Source organism: Notechis scutatus, chromosome 3, assembly GCF_049901735.1.
Source record: "Notechis scutatus isolate UNSWTSFEM ecotype Mainland chromosome 3, rNotScu1.2, whole genome shotgun sequence".
In the NCBI taxonomy this organism is placed as follows: Eukaryota; Metazoa; Chordata; class Lepidosauria; order Squamata; family Elapidae; genus Notechis; species Notechis scutatus.
The window spans coordinates 8,702,009-8,721,247 of NC_142011.1; the positions used below are offsets into that span (position 1 = coordinate 8,702,009).

Here is a 19,239-nt window from a genome sequence, read left to right on the forward strand (position 1 = left end):
GTCAATAGTTCTCCAATAGGCTGAGCCTCAAAAGATGCCTTCGGAATCTGTTAGGAATGAGAGTCACCTAACAGTTGGGTTGGAAATATATAAACCAGGATAGTAATTTAATACTGTATCTTTAAGAGACTGCTGTAAGTGTGATTGGCTGAGGTTCCTCCAACAGCCATAAGATGGAGCCAGAAACCTGGTTTCCTTCTCCTTGCATTTTCTGTTTTGCCGTATTTGCCTGATCGTCATTCTGCTTGGATTACTGTGAGTCTTGCAACTGTTAGCAAACTCCGTTTACTGAACTTCGTTTATGATACTTGACTTCGTTTTTGGATTATCCCTGGACTGATACTAACTGCTTTAACCGTGTATTATTTGGACTGTTTGTTGGACTTTGTTTACCCGTTTACTGGAAGTAAAACCTACATTTTACTATTCAATGTATCTGTATGCTGGTCGTGTGTTATTCAACATCACTCTCACTACGTTTCCCTGAGTGCACTCATTCTTCTAACGGGGAATACCTCAACAGAATCCAATGCACTGTATTTAACAGACAATCCTCAATTTATTACCTCAGTTGAGCCCAAAATTTCCATGGCTAAGCAAGACAATTGTTAAATGAGTTTGGTCCCGTTTTATGACTTTTTTGCCACCGTTGTTAGGTGAATCATCACAATTGTTCAGTTAGTAACGCAGTTGTTAAGTGAATCTGGCTTCCCCATTGACTTTGCTTGTTAGAAGGTCCTGTTGGAAGAAATATCCATCTGGTTCAGTTCCAATCCAAGAGAAAGGCACTGCAGACAAAATGGAGGCTGAAGGCTGATTGGAAAGAGGGTCCATTTATTGATGAAGCAGAAGCACAGGGGTGGTTCTGGACAGCTGACCACATGGCTTTGAACTTGAGCTTCCTGTTCCTGTGCAAGAACATGTATTCTGTTGGCTGTTGTAGGGATCATAGCTGGCTCTATAGGTTGTCTGAGCTCCCAGGTTTGGTTGAAGTTTGAACTGCTGAGATGATGTAATGAAGGGGCTTGTGTTCTGAAAGGGTGTTGGGCAATTCCTATTCATGGCTTTTTCCTGGTTTGGATTTTGAGTGAGGCCTATTTGCTTATGAATAGAGCTACCTAGATACTTGACTTTTTTCAATAAGCTCTTTATCTCTTAAGTGCTGACATCTGCTGAGGGCTATTAAGAAAGGTGGGGGCTGCTTTCTGTCTGAAAAAACATGTTTGTCCATTTATACCTTTGGGAAAATATAATAATCTGCCCTTTTTAATATTCCTCAAAATATTTCATTCTTCTAGGACAGGGGGTGGCTTCCCACAGTCGCAAAAAGTGATCACAGGACCCCAGGACACTGCAAACATCGTTAATGCATGCCGGTTGCCAAGTGTCTGAATTTTGACCACAGCAGTGGTGAGATTCAATTTTTTTTATTACCAGTTCTGTGGGGGTGGCTAGGGGGGGTGAGGCTAGGGGCGTGGCCATGTGACTTTTGCACATGGCTTTTTTTTTTTTTTTTGCTTTTTGAAGCACCCTTCCCCCATTTTTGGGCCTTCTCGGCCTCAGGCAAGCCTCCTTGGGGGGCGGGGCGTTTTTGTTCCCAGGGGGCTTCCCTAGGGCTCAGGAAGGGAGAAAACATGCTCTATTTGGGGGCCTCCCTGGGGGAGGTGCAGAGGGTGGTTTTTTGCCTTCTTGGGCCTCAGGGAAGCTTCCTGAGTGAAAGAGTAAGACCGCAAGGGGAATCCCGGCACAGCTGATTATAGGAACAGCTGATCGTAGGAACAGCTGATTGTAGGAACAGCTGATCGTAGGAAGGGGAAAAAAGGTATACCTTAAGGAGTGACTGGGCAGGCTAGCATCAGGCAGGCAGGTTGAACAAGCATCAGGTGGGCAGAGTAAGCGAGCGAGCTGCAATTGGGTGACCGGGTTAAGGGCGTGGCCAGCCATAAATTACTACCGGTTTGGCGACCCCCACCAAATCCTTGCTACTGATTCACCCCATCCCAGTGCGAACCGGCTGAATACCACCACTGGATCACGGGGATGTGATCATGCAGCGTTCATGAGTGGGATGTCAAGATTGAACCACTTTGCTTCTTTCAACATTTAATGCATCTCAGTGTCAGGTGTGCCTCGTTCAAAACCCAAGAAAGGAATCCTTCAACTCTATTTATGTAGGGAAAAAGTACTTTTACTAAGTTTGAAGTGATAGCAACAAAAGAAAGCAAGATCCGAAGCAAATAGGTGTGGAAATTACAATATTGAAAGTTATGCCGTTCCCTTGCCCAAGAGTCTAGACCGATCATCCAATTTGAGGTGTGTATAATGTCATGTAGGGTACATCTTCAGGTGGTTTCTCACTCATCTGGCATGCCAAGATGGTTGACCTTGGCTTAGTAGAGATAAGCCTATGCAGATGCGCAGTAAGCAGGAAAACATCCCCTCCTTTTTAGTTCACACAGAAAACGTCTTCACTCTCCAGCAACCTTCCCCTCCCAAATACCAACATTACCCCTCCCCCCGTTTCTATGGCAGCTGACAGGAAGCAAGCAGCAAAAGATGTCAAGAAAACTTCGTGGAGGCTGACACTCAACTTGCTAATGAACCAAGGGGAGGAAAGGGGAAAAATAGAACTCTGCAACTGTATGCAGAGATCATGAGAGCATGGAAACCATCAAGGTCACCACTGCAGGTGCTGGAGGAAGAGATGGATTGTTCCCATAACAAATGGACATCTGACAATTGGTCAATGTGATCACCCAGGGGTGAGGAGATGGGGAAGCTATTGTTTAACTAGGCAAGCAATTGGGCAGGGAAAAGCAGAGCTAGTTTTGTTTCTTCAGTACCAACATGGTGTATCCAATAAATTGGGGAATTCAAAGCTCCCAAGAATGTTTCCTTGATTTGGGTTCATTAGTTGAAAAGTTGACATCGGAAAATGGTCATAAGTCATTTTTTTCAGTGCTGTTGTAACTTGAACAGTCACTAGATGAACGGTTGTGAATTGGGGATTACTTGTGTTTGCTTCTCCATCAGCCCAAGGGCTAGACCCAAAGGCAGAGAGAGTGATATTTATTTGAAAAAAATCAGAGATAGCTCTGAAAAAAAATAAAAAATACTCAAGAGGATAATTCCGTTTGTGAAGTCCACATTGAGTCTGCTTCAAACAGATCATCCCTCCTGTCATTTCAAAAGAGTATTTAACTTCTTTTAAACCTAACAGTGAAGATATCTCAGAGATCAGTCAGCCCAACTCTTTATTCAATGCATGACCCATTAGAGCAGTGTTTCCCAGACATAGTGATAGAATAACAGAATAACAGAGTTGGAAGGGACCTTGGAGGTCTTCTAGTCCAAACCCCTGCTCAAGGAAGAGACCCTGGTACCATTCCAGACAACTGGCTGTCCAGTCTCTTCTTCAAAACCTCCAGTGATGGAGCACCCACAACTTCTGAAGTTCCACTGTCAGGAAATTCCTCCTTAGTTTTAGGTTGCTTCTCTCCTTCATTAGTTTCCATCCATTGTCCTACCATCAGGTGCTTTGGAGAATAAGTTGACCTCCTCTTCTTTGTGGCAGCCCCTCAGTCCAGCCCACCATGAATTTCATTGACCCCTATCTACTGCCAATTTGCTTTGACCATTAATAGTTCAGATTCTTGCAGACGACAAGAAAGGTTACAAAATAGGGCAAAACTCACTTAAATTCTCACTCAGCAACAGAAATGTTGGGTTCAATTTTGGTTATACGTCAGGGACTAACTGTATGCAGTGCTCACACTTCAGAGCAGGGTTTGTCAACCTTGGCGATTTCAAGACTTGTGGACTTCAACTTCCACAATTCTCCCGCCAGCCAGCTGTATTTTACAATTTATGTCTACAGATAGATAGACAGGCAGATAGCCCAGTTTACAGAAGATTTGCTTCAAATGAACTCTCCAGTATATTTCATTCCCAGTCTTTATGGAAACCTCCACTTACATTAATAGCACAATTTTCAGGAGGTGGATGGATTTAATTGAAAGGGGTTTTGAAATACATGCATAGTTTTCTCTTCTGCCAAAGGCGCAAGAATAAAAAATGTGCCACCGAATAATGCTAAGCAGTTGTAACCACTCTAATAACTCCACGGCATGTGAATTTGCATTTGTTTTACCTTAGAGTTGAGCTGGAGAAAAAGAAATAATTGGGAGTTAAGAACTGACTGAAAATTGTGCTGATTCCAGGCAAATGAGAAAAAGAACGGCAGAGAGAAAATACCAGAGAAAGAATGTCCTATTCTAGCCACCGAAAAATTGATATTGGACTTTTAAAGGAACAACTTCATTCTCTGAAATAATTCTCAAGTATATGTGTCCAACAATAGAAAATAGAATAATAGGGTTAGAAGGGACCTTGGAGGTCTTATAGTCCAGCAGGATTCTATATATTATCCCAGACAAATGACTATCTTCTTGGAAACCTCCAATGTTGAAGCACCCACAACTTCTAGAGGTAAGCCATTCCACTGATTAAGTGTCTTCACTTTCAGGGATTTTCTCCTTAGTTCTAACTTGGAATTCTCTTTAATGATCTTCCACCTGTTACTTCTTATCCTGCCCTCTGGTATTTCAGAGAATAGGTTGACCCCTGCTTCTCTGTGACAGTCCGTCAAATACTGGAGGACACTTATCATGCTCCCCTTTAATCTTTCTCTTCATTAGACAAGACATGCCTGGTTCCCTCAATTGTTCATCAGCCAAAAATCAATAACTATTGAAAATTCTCGCTGTGAAATCTTACCTTCTGTTTTGAAAAATTGGGATTCTTTCATGGTGGGCAATCGAGCCAAGACTGTAGCTATAAGAAGCAAAATAAAAGATTGTGCTGAAACCCAACTGCTCAAAGGTCAATATGCAATCAATACCATAACATGCAAATCAATACCATAATTATAATTATAATATTATTAATTATTATTATTATTATATTAATTATGATATATAATAATATGCAAATCAATACCATAACAGTGGGATATTTTATCTTTTGTTATGTTTATATAATTCTAGGCAAAAAGACATCTAAATACAGTTTGTAATCCAAGAGAAGAAAAGATTTGTAGCTCGGAGTTGAACTGTGGGATCCTTGGTGCTCACAGAACTTGGTTGTTTCCTTATGGACCTTTCATTACCCAACTAGATACACCATCAGTGCTGGAAGGAAGTGGGGTTTTGTGGAGTGGAGAAGAAACAGAGGAGGAGGAGGAGGAGGAGGAGGAGGAGGAGGAGGAGGAGGAGGAGGAGGAGGAGGAGGAGGAGGAGGAGGAGGAGGAGGAGGAGGAGGAGGGGAAGAGGGAGGGAACTGTGAGGTCTTTGGCGCTCTCTGAACTTGGTTGTTTCCTTGTGGACCTTTCATTACCCAACTAGATAACACCATCAGTGCTGGAAGGAAGTGTGGTTTGTGGAGTGGAGAAGAAACAGAGGAGGAGGAGGAGGAGGAGAAGGAGGAGGAGGAGGAGGAGGAGGAGGAGGAGGATGGAACTGTGGGGTCTTTGGTGCTTTCTGAACTTGGTTGTTTTCTCGTAGACCAGGGCGTCAAACATGCGTCGTCACGGCGGCATCATGTGACATATCGGGACTTGTTTCCCCTTCACTAAACTGGGTGATGTTGGGGCCAGCATGTGATGCATCCAGCCACAAGTTTGACACCTGTTGTAGATATTTCATTATCCAACTAGGTAACACCATCAGTGCTAGAAGGGAGTGAGGTTTGTGGAGAAGAAACAGAGGAGGAGGAGGAGGAGGAGGAGGAGGAGGAGGAGGAGGAGGAGGAGGAGGAGGAGGAGGAGGAGGAGGAGGAGGAGGAGGAGGAGGAGGAGGAGGAGGAGGAAGGGAACTGTGCTCTCTGAACATAGTTGTTTTCTTGCACACCTTTCATTACCCAACTATAGGTAACATCATCAGCGCTAGAAGGGAGTGGATTTGCATTGATGATGTTCCTTAATTGGGTAATGAAATGTCTGCAAGAAAACAACCAAGCTCAGAGAACACCAAGGGCCCCACAGTTCAACCCTGACCTGCCATAGGTCCCATCTATCCACCAGCCAAAGGACAACCAGTGAATTATAACATGCTCTATCTAGATCATCCAGGTATTTTGTGCTAGAATAACAGCAATCAGGACTGTCTTCAGATGGCTGACTGGTGCTACAAAGTTGTTTTAGGTCGCAGTTGTGCCAATGGCCAGAGCAATGTTGATGGTGCCATCTTGCAAAGGGCTACATCAGTAGATGTAGAAGGTTTCATAAAAAAACAATCAACTGAGGGTTCTTTTAAGGGGAGAAGACAGGAAGGCCAATGAGGGATGGGATTCTACCAGTTTGCACCAATTCGCTAGAACCGGTTGTTAACATTCTAAGCAGTTCAGAGAACCGGTTGTTAGAAGAAATTACTGGCCTAATCCTGTAAGGAAGGCAGGAAGGAAACATTCTGGTGTTGCTTACAGAAACTGCCTCTCCGTTAACCCTTATTACCTTCTTGGCAGGACTAGACTTCCTGTTTCAGGAACTTCTCTGGAGTTTTTTCCGCTCCTTTGCTGGTACTTTGCTTGCGTGGAGTGACCATTCAAAGTTAAAATGACACTGAAAACAGTGACTTATGACCATTTTTCACACTTATGACTGTTGCAGCATCACCACAGTCATGAGAGGCAGGTGAGGAGATGCATGCCTCAAGTGTGAGTGATATTGAGTTGGCCACACCCAGCCAATAACATGACCACCAAGCCATGTCCACCCAGTCACATGACCACCAAGCCATGCCCACCACCTAAGCCATGCCCACAGAACTGGTTGTTAAAAATTTGAATCCCAACCCTGCCAGTCACCCATCACACCGAGGGGCCTATTCACTTGACAACTGCTTAACAACAGAAATGTTGTGCTTAGCTGTGGTCCTAAGTCAACGACTACCAGTAATATGAGGTAAGTTTAGAGAAAGAGTTTGAAATATACTATATATCTCACCTGACAAAAAATGCCTTTATTTCACTCTAATCCCCATCATTTCTTGCCCCTCACAATTATTGGAGTATCTACAGCAAAGAGCATAAAGCTTCAGGAGAAAACAAGAAATAAGAGACGGTACAAAGGGAAAGAACCAAATGATGGATGGGCTCACCTGTCCGGCCAATGACAGATACAGGGTCACTTTCTCCTGCAGCGTAGACTGCAATTACGGTCACTGTATAAACTCTAGCAGGCAGGAGAGAATGAAGAACAATGGACTGAATCCTGCCAGAGACTGTCATCTGTAGAAAGGAGAACGTAAATGTTAGATCGGGTAGATCGGTTCCCACAGAGACGTGAGACCAAAAGTGATCATTCAGCTCTTTATTGTGTATATAGACCAGTACAAGACCTGCGAGCCGAGGCAACCCTTCATATAGGAATTGCTCGCGGCTCGGCGGCCAATGACAGGGCTTTGAATCTCCCGCGATCGGCTCGACCAATCGTGGTTGATTCTTAGCGCACCAATCACGGCCGTTTAGTTGGCCAATCAGGTTGCGGTCTGTGTGGACCGATCAGGGCTCAGGGTTTGGAGTATGCTAATATAGAACAGTAAACACTTTTACAACCTAGCAAGGCAATGTGATTTTAAGACTCAACAGGAGAATTACTGTAACAAATGAATAATTGAAGGCAGGACAAGAAGCAAGGGATGGAAACTTTTCAAGGAGAGAACCAACTTAGAACTTAAGTCAGGAGAAATTTCCGGACAGTTTTGTGTTGAATTTATATTTACCAACAAAGAAATGAAGGGAGACTAATATAGATCTATTTCAAGCTATAGCTCTCGTCAGTTAGCCATACCCTTCTGGGATTCAAACCCAGGTTACTCACATACTAGGTAGATGTATTAACCTCTAAGCCACAGGCTCTCCTTGTTTTGTCAGATATACCAGGGGAGGAATTAAGTTTTTTTTTTTTTCCAGTGTGACTGATCTATCAGGGCAACCAAGTCTGCTCAAATATGGGACGGAGCATACTGCTTCTGCTTTCGTCTTTCAGCCCCAGTCAGTGGTGGGATTCAAAAAATTTTTTTTTACTATTGGTTCTGTGGGTGTTTCTTGGTGGGTGTGGCATGGCTTGGTGGGTGTGGCAGGAGAAGGATAGCAGAAGATTTAGCAGAAGACACAGAGCTCTCTACATGGCACCATCCCTCCAGAACAGTTCACACTTCAAACTCACGGAATCCTATAAAGATCCATCCACTCATTCAACCATTTGTTCAGCTGACGCAGAACTGCTGGTTGGTTCTGTTCATCGTTAAACTTTCTTTCCAATTAGCCTCCATTTTATTTTATTCCTGGCTTGGACCTAAACCAGATCAATGGTGGGATTAAAAAATTTTTTACTACCCGTTCTGTGGCCATGGCTTGATGGGTGTGGCTTGGTGGGCATGGCAGAGGAAGGATACTGCAAAATCCCCATTCCTTTCCCCCACCCCACTAACCTGCTTTCCAGCTCCGTTCTCCTGTGCAGGGCAACAAAAGGAGACCCAGCCGATCAGCTGGGACTCGGGAGGCGGAGAATAGATGGGGGCGGAGCCAGTCAGAGGCGGCATTTGCCGGTTCTCCAAACTACTCAAAATTTCTGCTACTGGTTCTCCAGAACCTGTCAGAACCTGCTGAATGCCACCTCTGGCCCCAAATCCAGAAGGCTCCTGGATTGGGGATGAAAGGCAAAAACGGAAGAAGTGTACTCCGTCCCATATTTGGGCAGACCAGGTTGCCCTGATAGTCCGGTCTCACAAGAAAAATTAAATTTCCTGACAGTGAGAACAATCCGCGGAAATACTTGCCTCCGGAAATTGTGGGTGTTCCATCCCTGGAGGTTTGTTTTTAAGAAGAGATTGGACAACCATTTGTCTGAAGTAGTATAGGGCAGTAATGGCTAACCTTTTCCACATTGTGTGCCAAAAGTGTGTGCGATGCAATGTTCCCACGACTCCCGCTAGCCTCTGCGCATGCACACACGACACCCCCCCCCACACCGCTGCATGCCTCTGTGCATGTGCACGCATCTCCCACGTGTGCATCTCCCACCCACCCCCATGCATGCGTGGCAGATACCCGACAAGCAGCTGGCTGGGAGGGGGCATGCCGCATGCACAGTGGGGCTCTACCGGGCGACCTCTCGCATGCCAGCAGAAGTGGCTCTGGCATGCCACTTCTGGCATGCGTGCCATAGGTTCGCCATCATGGCTGTAGGGTCTCCTGCTTGAGCAAGGGGTTGGACTAGAAGACCTCCGAGGTCCCTTCCAACTCTGTTATCCTGTTAATTGCTGAAATCGATAGAAGAGAATATTTGTAGCTCAGGATTGAACTGCAGAGTCCTTGGCGCTCTCTGAGCTTGGTGCAGGTAGTCCTCGACTTACCAACAGTTCATTTAGTGACCTTTTGAAGTTACAACGGCATTGGAAAAAAAGGGATTTATCTTAGTAAATTGCAAAAAAGGGATTTATAATAAGTAAATTGCAGACTTGACAGAAAAGAAGATAAAATATAACGAATATGAAGGTATATAATGGTGTATTAAGGATTTAAAGGAACAGATTAAGCAACGTACTGGAAAGATTATCAAATAAGATAGGAAAAGCTTGATGATTAAAATTAAAGAAAAGATATAAAGCAAGATTAAGATAAGTCATTAAATGTGAAAGATGAATAGGAAATGAAAGTCAAGTTTGTAATGGAAATGTGTTAACCTGGAATCATGCTGTTCACTGAATATATATATATATATATAGCCTTCAGCTTTGTTCGGGTATTTTCCCACGTCATAGTAGTGGTGCTTTTAAAGTTGTAGCAACGTTTCAGCAGAATCTCATCTGCCATCATCAGGCTTTGGTATAGTGTTCGTCTGTGAGTTAGACTTTTACAGTGGTTTCAAATTTAAATTTGGGGCAGCCTATTGCTGTGCCAGCATGGTTTTTTCTTCATCCTGATTGGTTGAGAGTCTTGGTCTGTGTTTATTGGTCTTGGAGTTTGCTGTGTTCTGCTTCTAATATCTTCTGTCTGGTTTTTTTGGCTCTTTTTGTATCTTGATTGGCTGGCAACATTGTGTTACTTTATTGGAGGCCTTTAGTGCAGCTTGGCTTCGGGTAAATGGACGGCCAAACAAAAGAGCCAAAAAACAGACAGAAGATATTAGAGACACCAATCAAGCAGAACACAGCAAACTCCGAGACCAATAAACACAGACCAAGACTCCCAACCAATCAGGATGAAGAAAAACCATTCTGGCACAGCAATAGGCTGCCCCAAATTTAAATCTGAAACCACTGTAAAAGTCTGACTCAGCAGACGGACAATACAGAAGCCTGATGATGGCAGATGAGATTCTGCTGAAACGCTAAACTCTTAAAAGCACAACTATAATGGACGTGGAAAATACTCCCAACAAAGCTGAAGGCCATACATGTAAGTACCAAAACTTAAGAAAATATATATATATATATATATATATATATGGATCTTTGGTTATTCGGGTTCTCTCCAGCAGTAAGATTCAAAGTATCTAGGCAACGCGTTTCGAGGTCCCACTCGCCATCTTCAGGCTGGTGCTGGCTTAGTGCCGGTGCAAGCAGTCCCACAGTCCCACTGCTTGCACTGGCACTAAGCCGAAGCACCAGCCTGAAGATGGCGAGTGGGACCCTGCCAAACGCTGCCTTGTAGATACTTTGAATCTTACGCGGGAGAGAACCCGAATAACCAAAGATCCACATACAAATACCATGAGAACCTCAGAAAATATATATATATATATATATATATATATATATATATATATATATATATATATATATATATATATATATATATATATATATATATATATATATATTCCTAGATGTACTAATCTACAAAAAAAAACAGATGGCACACTAGGACACACCATATACCAGAAGAAAACACACAACAACCGCTACCTCAACGCCCAATCCCACCACCACCCAGCACAGATAAACTCCTTGGCTAAAACACTAATTACCAGAACCAAACGCCTGGCAGACAAGACACACATTAAGGCTGAACTATGCACCCTGACTAAAGTACTGACAGCCAACGGCTTCCACAAAAGCAAAATCACCAGCTTGATCCACAAAAACACACTGAAACATAATAGAGACCCAGAAGATGAACAGACCTATGGAACAGCTGTCCTGCCCTACATAAGAGGTACTACAGACAAAATTAGTAAGGTACTACACAGACATCACATCAGGACTGCCTTCAAAACAGACAGAAAAATAGCAGCCATCCTTAGCAACCCCAAAGATAAAATTGACCTGGAAAACCAAGGCATAGACGAAGTCCCCTGTGCATCATGCCCGCCACATACATTGGACAGACCAATAGAAGAATAAGTACCCGCCTGGATGAACACAAAAATGCAGTCAAAAAGCTGGAACACACTTCCTCACTAGTCCAACACATGGAAGCTACAGGTCATAGCATCAACTTCAATGGCACCAAAACCCTGGCCACTATGGAAAACCCTAGCCACAGAGTCATCAGAGAAGCCATAGAGATTGAAAAAGACCAGAAAGCATGAACAGAAAAGATGATTCCACCAGGCTGTCAATCATTTGGAAGCCTGCACTCACAAACAAAAAAATCTCCACACCACAAGCCAGGCAAACACCTGGGCACAAACAGATCCCCCTGATACCTCCAGCTCAAACACACCCCAACCAGGCACCCAGATGAAACCCAGCTTCCTAACTAATGATAGCAGGTCCATTTACCCGAAGCCAAGCTGCACTAAAGGCCTCCATTAAAGTAACACAATGCTGCCAGCCAATCAAGATACAAAAAGAGCCAAAAACAGACAGAAGATATCAGAGACACCCATCAAGCAGAACACAGCAAACTCCGAGACCAATAAACACAGACCAAGACTCCCAACCAATCAGGATGAAGAAAAAACCATTCTGGCACAGCAATAGGCTGCCCCAAATTTAAATCTGAAACCACTGTAAAAGTCTGACCCACAGACGGACACAATACAGAAGCCTGATGATGGCAGATGAGATTCTGCTGAAACGCTGCTACAACTTTAAAAGAACTACAATGACGTGGGAAAATACCCGAACCAAGCCGAACACCATACATGTAAGTACCGTTGAAACTTAAGAATATATATATATATATATATATATATATATATATATATATATATATATATATATATATATATATATATATATATATATATATATATATATATATTTTCTGAGGTTCTCATGGTATTTGTATGTGGATCTTTGGTTATTCGGGTTTTCTCCTCACAGAAGATTCAAAGTATCTCAGGCAACGCGTTTGGCGAGGTCCCACTCGCCATCTTCAGGCTGGTGCTTTCGGCTTGCACTGGCACTAAGCCGAAGCACCAGCCTGAAGATGGCGAGTGGGACTGATCTGAACGCTGCCTAGATACTTTGAATCTTACGCGGGAGAAAACCCGAATAACTAAAGATCCATATATATATATATATATATACATACATACATACATACATACATACATACATACATACATACATACATACATACATATATATATATATATATATATATATATATATATATATATATATATATTTGTTTTCTGAGGTTCTCAGCGGGTATTTGTATATGGATCTTTGGTTATTCGGGTTTTCTCCCGCGTAAGATTGAAGTATCTAGGCAACGCTTCGATGAAGTCTCATTCATCATCTTCAGGCTTCTGTCTTCAGCTCTGTGCTTCTCAGAGTGATGTGAGCTTGCAGCTGCTTCTTCCTTTTAACTGCTAGTGGGTGTGTGACTTAATTGGGTGGGGGCTTGGCTGTGTTCTGATTGGGTGGGGGTGTGTTCTCATTGGTTGGGGGTTTGGCTATGTTCTGATTGGTTGGGGGTTGGCCATGTTCTGATTGGCTGGAGGTGTGTTCTGTTCAGGTGGGGGCTTGGTTGCTGCTCAGGTTGGTCTTAGTTACTAGGGGATTTGAGCTGGTTAGCTGTGATCTTGCTGTTTGGCTTCGAGTTCGTGGTCGTGCTGCATCTTCATGGTGGGGGTCAGTTCGCTTCATGTATGGCTCAGAGGGGTTTGAAGTGGGTAGTGATGCAGCTGCAGTGCGGCTTCTGGTCTGTGGTCGTGTCTCATCTTCTGTGTGGGTGTGAGTCTGCTTTTTACGTGGAAGTGTGGTGGTGGCATCTTGTGTGGCCCTTGTGGGTGTGGGTCTGGTGTCATTCATCATGTTAGGTACTCGTCTGTTCATGAGGGAGGGTTTCCAAATGGCTGGTAAGCGGGAGGTGTCATCTCTTTTATTCATGCTGTGTGGGCGTTTTTCTATCTCTATGGCTTCTCTGATTATTCTGTTGTTGAAGTGTTCGGTTTTGGCGATAGTTCTGGTATTTTTAAAGTCAATCTCATGTCCTGTGGCTTTGAGGTGTTGGACCAGGGAAGAGGTTGGTTCTTCTTTTTTGATTGAGTTCTTATGTTCTTCAACGCCTGCACTTATTCTTCTGTTAGTTTGTCCAATGTATGTGGTGGGGCACGCGGTGCAATGAGAACACACCCTCACCCAATCAGAACACAGCCAAGCCCCCACCCAATCAAGTCACACCCCCACTAGCAGTTAAAAGGAAGAAGCAGCTGCGAGCTCACATCACTCTGAGAAGCACATTTTTCTGTAATATTTTTCTGTAATATGTGAACATTGAATAAAACTTTTGGGGAAAAAGAAAAAAGAACAAAAGGGATTTATGTCCATTTTTCACACTTATGACCGTTGCAGCAACCCCACGATCATGCCATTTACATTCAGATGCTTGTCAATTGGTTCATATTTATGACGGTTGCAGTGTCCCGGGGTCATGTGATCAACTTTTTCAACCTTCCGACAAGTAAAGTCAATGGGGTAGCCAGATTCACTTAACGGTGGTGTTACTAATTTAACAACTGCAGTGATTCACCGAACACCTGTGGCAAGAAAAGTCGCAAAATGCGGTAAAACTCACTTAACAAATTTCTCACTTAGCAAGGAAAATCCTGGGCTCAGTTGTACTTGTAAGTTGAGGGCTCCCTATAATTAGCATTGATCCTGTTACATAGTGTGGCAATGAGATATCTGCATTAATCTCAGAAAGCACCAAGAACCTCTCAGTCCTCCCCCTCCTCCTTCCTCCTTCTCTCCCTCCCTTCTATCACTGAGGATGTTACCTATTTGGGTATGAAATGTCTGCAAGAAAACCACCCAGCTCAGAGAGCACCAAGGACCTTAGCCTTAGTAAGGGAAGTAAGCAGTGGGGTGCCACAAGGTTCTGTCTTAGGCCCAGTACTCTTCAATATCTTCATTAACGACTTAGATGAGGGAATAGAAGGGGAACTTACCAACTTTGCAGATGATACTAAGCTGGCAGGAATAGCTAACACTCAAGAAGATAGGCTCAAGATCCAGATGGATCTTGACAGACTAGAACACTGGGCCATATCTAATAAAATGAAATTCAATATAGAGAAAAGTAAAGTCCTACACTTAGGCAAGAAAAACCAAAAGTACACATATAGACTGCGGGAAACCAGACTCAATAGCAGTAACTGTGAGATGGATCTTGGAGTCTTAGTGGACAACCAGCTAAATATGAGTCAGCAGTGTGCAGCAGCCACCAAAAAAGCTAAAGCAATCCTAAATTGTATTAACAGAGGGATACAGTCAAGATCAAGGGAAGTACTAATACCACTCTATAAAGCCTTAGTAAGACCACACCTAGAGTACTGCATCCAGTTTTGGTTACCACACTATAAAAAAGATGTTGAGGCTCTAGAAAAAGAGCAGAGAAGAGAAACCAGGATGATTAGGGGACTGGAGAAATGAAAAACGGTTGCAGGAACTGGGCCTGGCTAGTCTAGGGAAGAGAAGGACCAGGGGAGACATTATAACAGTCTTCCAATATCTGAGGGGCTGCCACAGAGAGGAGGGGGTGAAGCTATTTGCCAAAGCGCCTGTAAGCCAGACAAGGAATAATGGATGGAAACTGAACAAGGAGAGATTTAATCTGGAAATAAGGAGAAACTTTCTGACAGTGAGAACAATCAACCCATGGAACAGAAGTTGCCTTCAGAAGTTGTGGGAGCTTCATCACTTGAGACTTTCAAGAAGAGACTGGACTGCCATTTGTCAGAAATGGTGTAGGGTCTCCTGCTTGGGCAAGGGGTTGGACTAGATGACCTACAAGGTCCCTTCCAACTCTGGTTATCTGTTATGACCCCACAGAACTGCTAACTCTTGGAAATGTCAGTTTTTTCTCCAAGCACATTTTAATACTCCAATTATGATGATTGCAAATAACAAATGCTAAGTTCCAACAGACCTCGGATTCCTCGGTACCGCTAATCCTCAATGTCCGACTGCAATTGGGATGAGAATTTCTGTTGCTAAGCAAGGCACTTATTAAGTGCCAATTTCACCATCTTTACTGCCACGGTTGTTAAGTGAATCACTGCAGTTGTGAATCATCCGGTTGTTATGCAAATCCCCCATTGACTTTGCTTGTTGGAAGCTAGCTGGGAAGGTCACAAAGATTGCATAACCTGAGGACACTGCAGCCTGTCAGGGCTCCGGCATCCACCTCCATTCAGATCATGAGTCTCTAGCTGCATCTCTCAGAGTTTAAAAAAAAACAACGAAAGATTTATTAGGAGTGAACATGCCGGCGCTACCTGGGTGCAGCTGGCTCTGAGACACATCATTCATTTCACCCTTGACCCTGGTCGTCCCCCACTTCCTGGATGTATATTCTCCAATGGGACATATCCATAGCCAAGAATCATCAATCATGCTCTCCAGTAATAATCTTGCGTGCCAGAAGCTTCGGCAGCCTAGCCATTATCTATGGAAAGCATTTAAGGAATGTACTACGTCCCCCACTCCCTTTCTGCTGTCAACTCTAAAATACCAGAGAAATATTTTTGAGTTGACACAGTCATTGTAAATACATGCTAAAATGCCCAAATTTGGATCACATGACCACAGGGTCGTAAGTATGAGGACTGTTGTATGTCACTCTTTTCAGTGTCATCGTAACTTCAAATTATCACTAAATGAAAGGGTTGCAAGTTGAATAGACTTCTTATATAAAATTTTATCAGGGAACTATCCACACTCCTGTTTCTGGCACAAGCCAATTTGTGAAGTAGTTTAGTTGAGACACTGTGTCTGATCCATAATCCCCCAGCAAGGGTAACTGTTATCCAGAAATTGGAATCCAATTCTCCTTGATTGAAATTTATTATGCTATCAAGTCAGCTCAGTAAGAGATGAGACTGGGAGAACTATTTTAAAATTTTTCTTCAGTTATAAAATCTAGGGGTTGACCTTGAATCTGTATCTCTCTGTTTATTTATTTTTTCTTATACGTGAAATGGAAGCCCATCGAAAAAGACACTTTTTAAAAAAACAATGTGTTTTAAAAATATAGAATGGAGGCTGTATTTCCACTTTAATAACTTAACTTACGTGCATTAATACAGGTAGTCTCAGACTTACAAGCATTCGTTTAGTGACTGTTCGAAGTTCCGTTGCTTTGGAGAATAGGTTGAACCTGGATGAAATGTGGTTTTACTGAGGCATTATAAAGTGATATTAACACTTCACAGGATCTTGATTCTATCCCTCTGCTAACCAGAAATTAAGCAGAGTTTAGATTGGTCCTGATCCCATTCATCTTACAGAAAGCTTTGAAAACACAGTTTTGCCATCCAGTTGTGGTGCAGAGTCCATTGAATGGTTATGCTGTGGATTTTTCTGGTAACTCAGCTAATGTGTTATGATTTTAACATGCTTTTATGTATTTTGTCTTATTTTACTTGCGTTTTGTTGTTTTTTATTGATGTGTTAATTATTGTAAACTGCCCAGAGTCACACATGTAAAACAGGGAAGCTGTACAGAAGGAAGGAAGGAAGGAAGGAAGGAAGGAAGGAAGGAAGATTTTTAGGAGGGAAAGAGGGAGGATGGGAGGGTGAAAGTGGAGAGAAAGGAAGAAGGAGGGATGAAGGTAGGGAGTGAGGATAGGAAGGAAGGAAGGAAGGAAGGAAGGAAGGAAGGAAGGAAGGAAGGAAGGAAGGAAGGAAGGAAGGAAGGAAGGAAGGAAGGAAGGGGAAGGAAGGAAGGAATGAATTAAGCAGGCAAGCAAGCAGACAAACCAGCAACTCACCACGCATAGCTCTCATTGCTAGAGTTCTCTATGATTTTGCCCGCAGATATTTTCCATCTAAATCTAGACTTCCATTAAATACCAAACACTGAACCCATGTGATGGGAATTGGGTCTTGCCTGTCCATTCTGCATACCATTTCCTGCTGCTTGCTGTGACTCCGTTCTGGACTGTAGCTGATTCTGTAGTGCTGAACTGCAGCATCCGGAGGAGTCCAGTGAACCCGAAGGCTGCTGGGGGTCTCCGAATCCACATAGAGATTTGTGGGTGGGTTCTTGGCAGCTGAAAAGGAAGAAAATCCAGGAGAGCAACTGAGCTGTACGAGAAGGATAGGCAAAGCCCGGGGGTGGTGTCAAGAGAGGTATTAGCTTGGAGTCATTACGTTCCCACAAACAACCCAACGCCAACCCCTCTTGAATTCCATTAAATCTTAAATACAACGTATGACCACAATTGAGCCCAAAATTTCTGTTCTTCAGTGAGACATTTGTTAAGTGAGTATTCTCCATTTTACAACTTTTCTTGCCACAGCTGTTAAGTAAATAGCTGCAGATGTTAAGTTAGTAACACGCTTGTTAAGTCAATCTGATTTTGCTTGTCAGAAGGTTGCAAAAGGGGATTACATGTCTGAGGACACTATAACCGTCATAAGTATGAGTCACTTGTCTATGGAGATTCTCAGTCATGGTTGTCCCAAAGGTGCCTTTTTCAAGAGGCAACTGGACTTTCTGGGGGTTTTTTTGGATCCAAGAAGCTTCTTCAGTTCTGACTGGATGGTGGGGAATGGAAGTCAGTCGTCAAGTGAATTATGATCAGTGACCATGGGGATGCTGAAATGGTCATAAGTGTGAAAAATTGTGATAAGTCACTCTTTTTAGTGCCATTGTAAATTCAAACCTTCATTAAACAAACTGTTGTAAGTTGAGGACTCTCCATAGTGCTGATTTAGAATGACCATTAGTTAACTAGATTTTTGGATACAGGCATGAGTAATAAATCAGCTTATTTAGAACTTAATATGTATGTTTGGTTTCTTCATATCTGACACAAACCCTTCATTTATCCTAAGTCTTCTGCAATTCCCCTTTTACCCTTCCCACTGTCTCTCTATGGTTGAAATTGCTACGTTTTCCAGTTGTAGGAAATTAATTTTAAGAGTATTTCCTACTAATCTCCATCCATAGAGATCTTTGGCCAAAGACCCAATTCCATTATCTGTTTGGAGACAATATACATTTGCTGATTAACCGTGCAGCCGGTAAGACATCCAGACGCGGATAAATAATACAAATCATTTTTATTGATGCAATAGTGATTAAAAATAACCCCACGGAAAATGTGAAACAGAATTTATACTCTCTTGGATAATGTTACGAGCTCCCTCCGGAACCTTGGAAAACAGAAAAGGATTTTGCAAGGACTGTAGAATGTCAAATAAGAAAGTGATTAAACACACACACACACACCCAAAAAATATTCAGAGAAGGAACAATTCTATCTGGCATTCTGGACAGGGACTTCTGTTCTGGTAGCTCTTCTGATTTTAATTATACTGATAATAATTTTTATGGTAATTACATGAATTTTATGCTCATCCTTTATTGTTTGCATTTTGTCTTGAGGTTGGAAGTCAGCCAAAAAAAGCAGAAAGGTGGGGAATAAATTCAATCATCACCACCATTATGGCAGCGGGGATGATTTCCAAATAAATTCAGGAAAAGAGCAATAAACTGATATGGGCTATCAAATGTGGGACCAAAATATGAGGCTCTTGTATGAAATAGGACAGGGGAGAAACTGCGGCATGCAGACAGGAGAAGTGGAAATGCCTTGGCAAATTAAAAAAAACAAATATTTTTTTAAATATTTTATTTTACCCAGATTATCATGAAGCAAATCTATCTACGTTGATGGCATATAATCTATCCATCCATCCATCAATCGTAGAGCTTTCCATTAAAACATGATTGCCCTGTTAGATTCTAAAGCAAAGAGAGAACATGAAATAA

At 42.7% G+C, this 19,239-nt stretch overlaps 1 protein-coding gene across 1 annotated transcript in view; it reads right to left on the minus strand.

Annotated features, from left to right (window-relative positions):
- COL20A1 (collagen type XX alpha 1 chain) overlaps positions 1–19,239 on the minus strand; it is a 198,119-nt gene that overhangs the window by 91,293 nt on the left and 87,587 nt on the right. Inside the window, exons 19-21 of the mRNA XM_087959166.1 lie at positions 17,367–17,512; positions 7,155–7,284; positions 4,777–4,833 (exon numbers count right to left, since the gene is read on the minus strand). Coding sequence (XP_087815292.1) covers positions 4,777–4,833; positions 7,155–7,284; positions 17,367–17,512 — 333 coding nt within the window. The remainder of the gene's footprint in view (positions 1–4,776; positions 4,834–7,154; positions 7,285–17,366; positions 17,513–19,239) is intronic.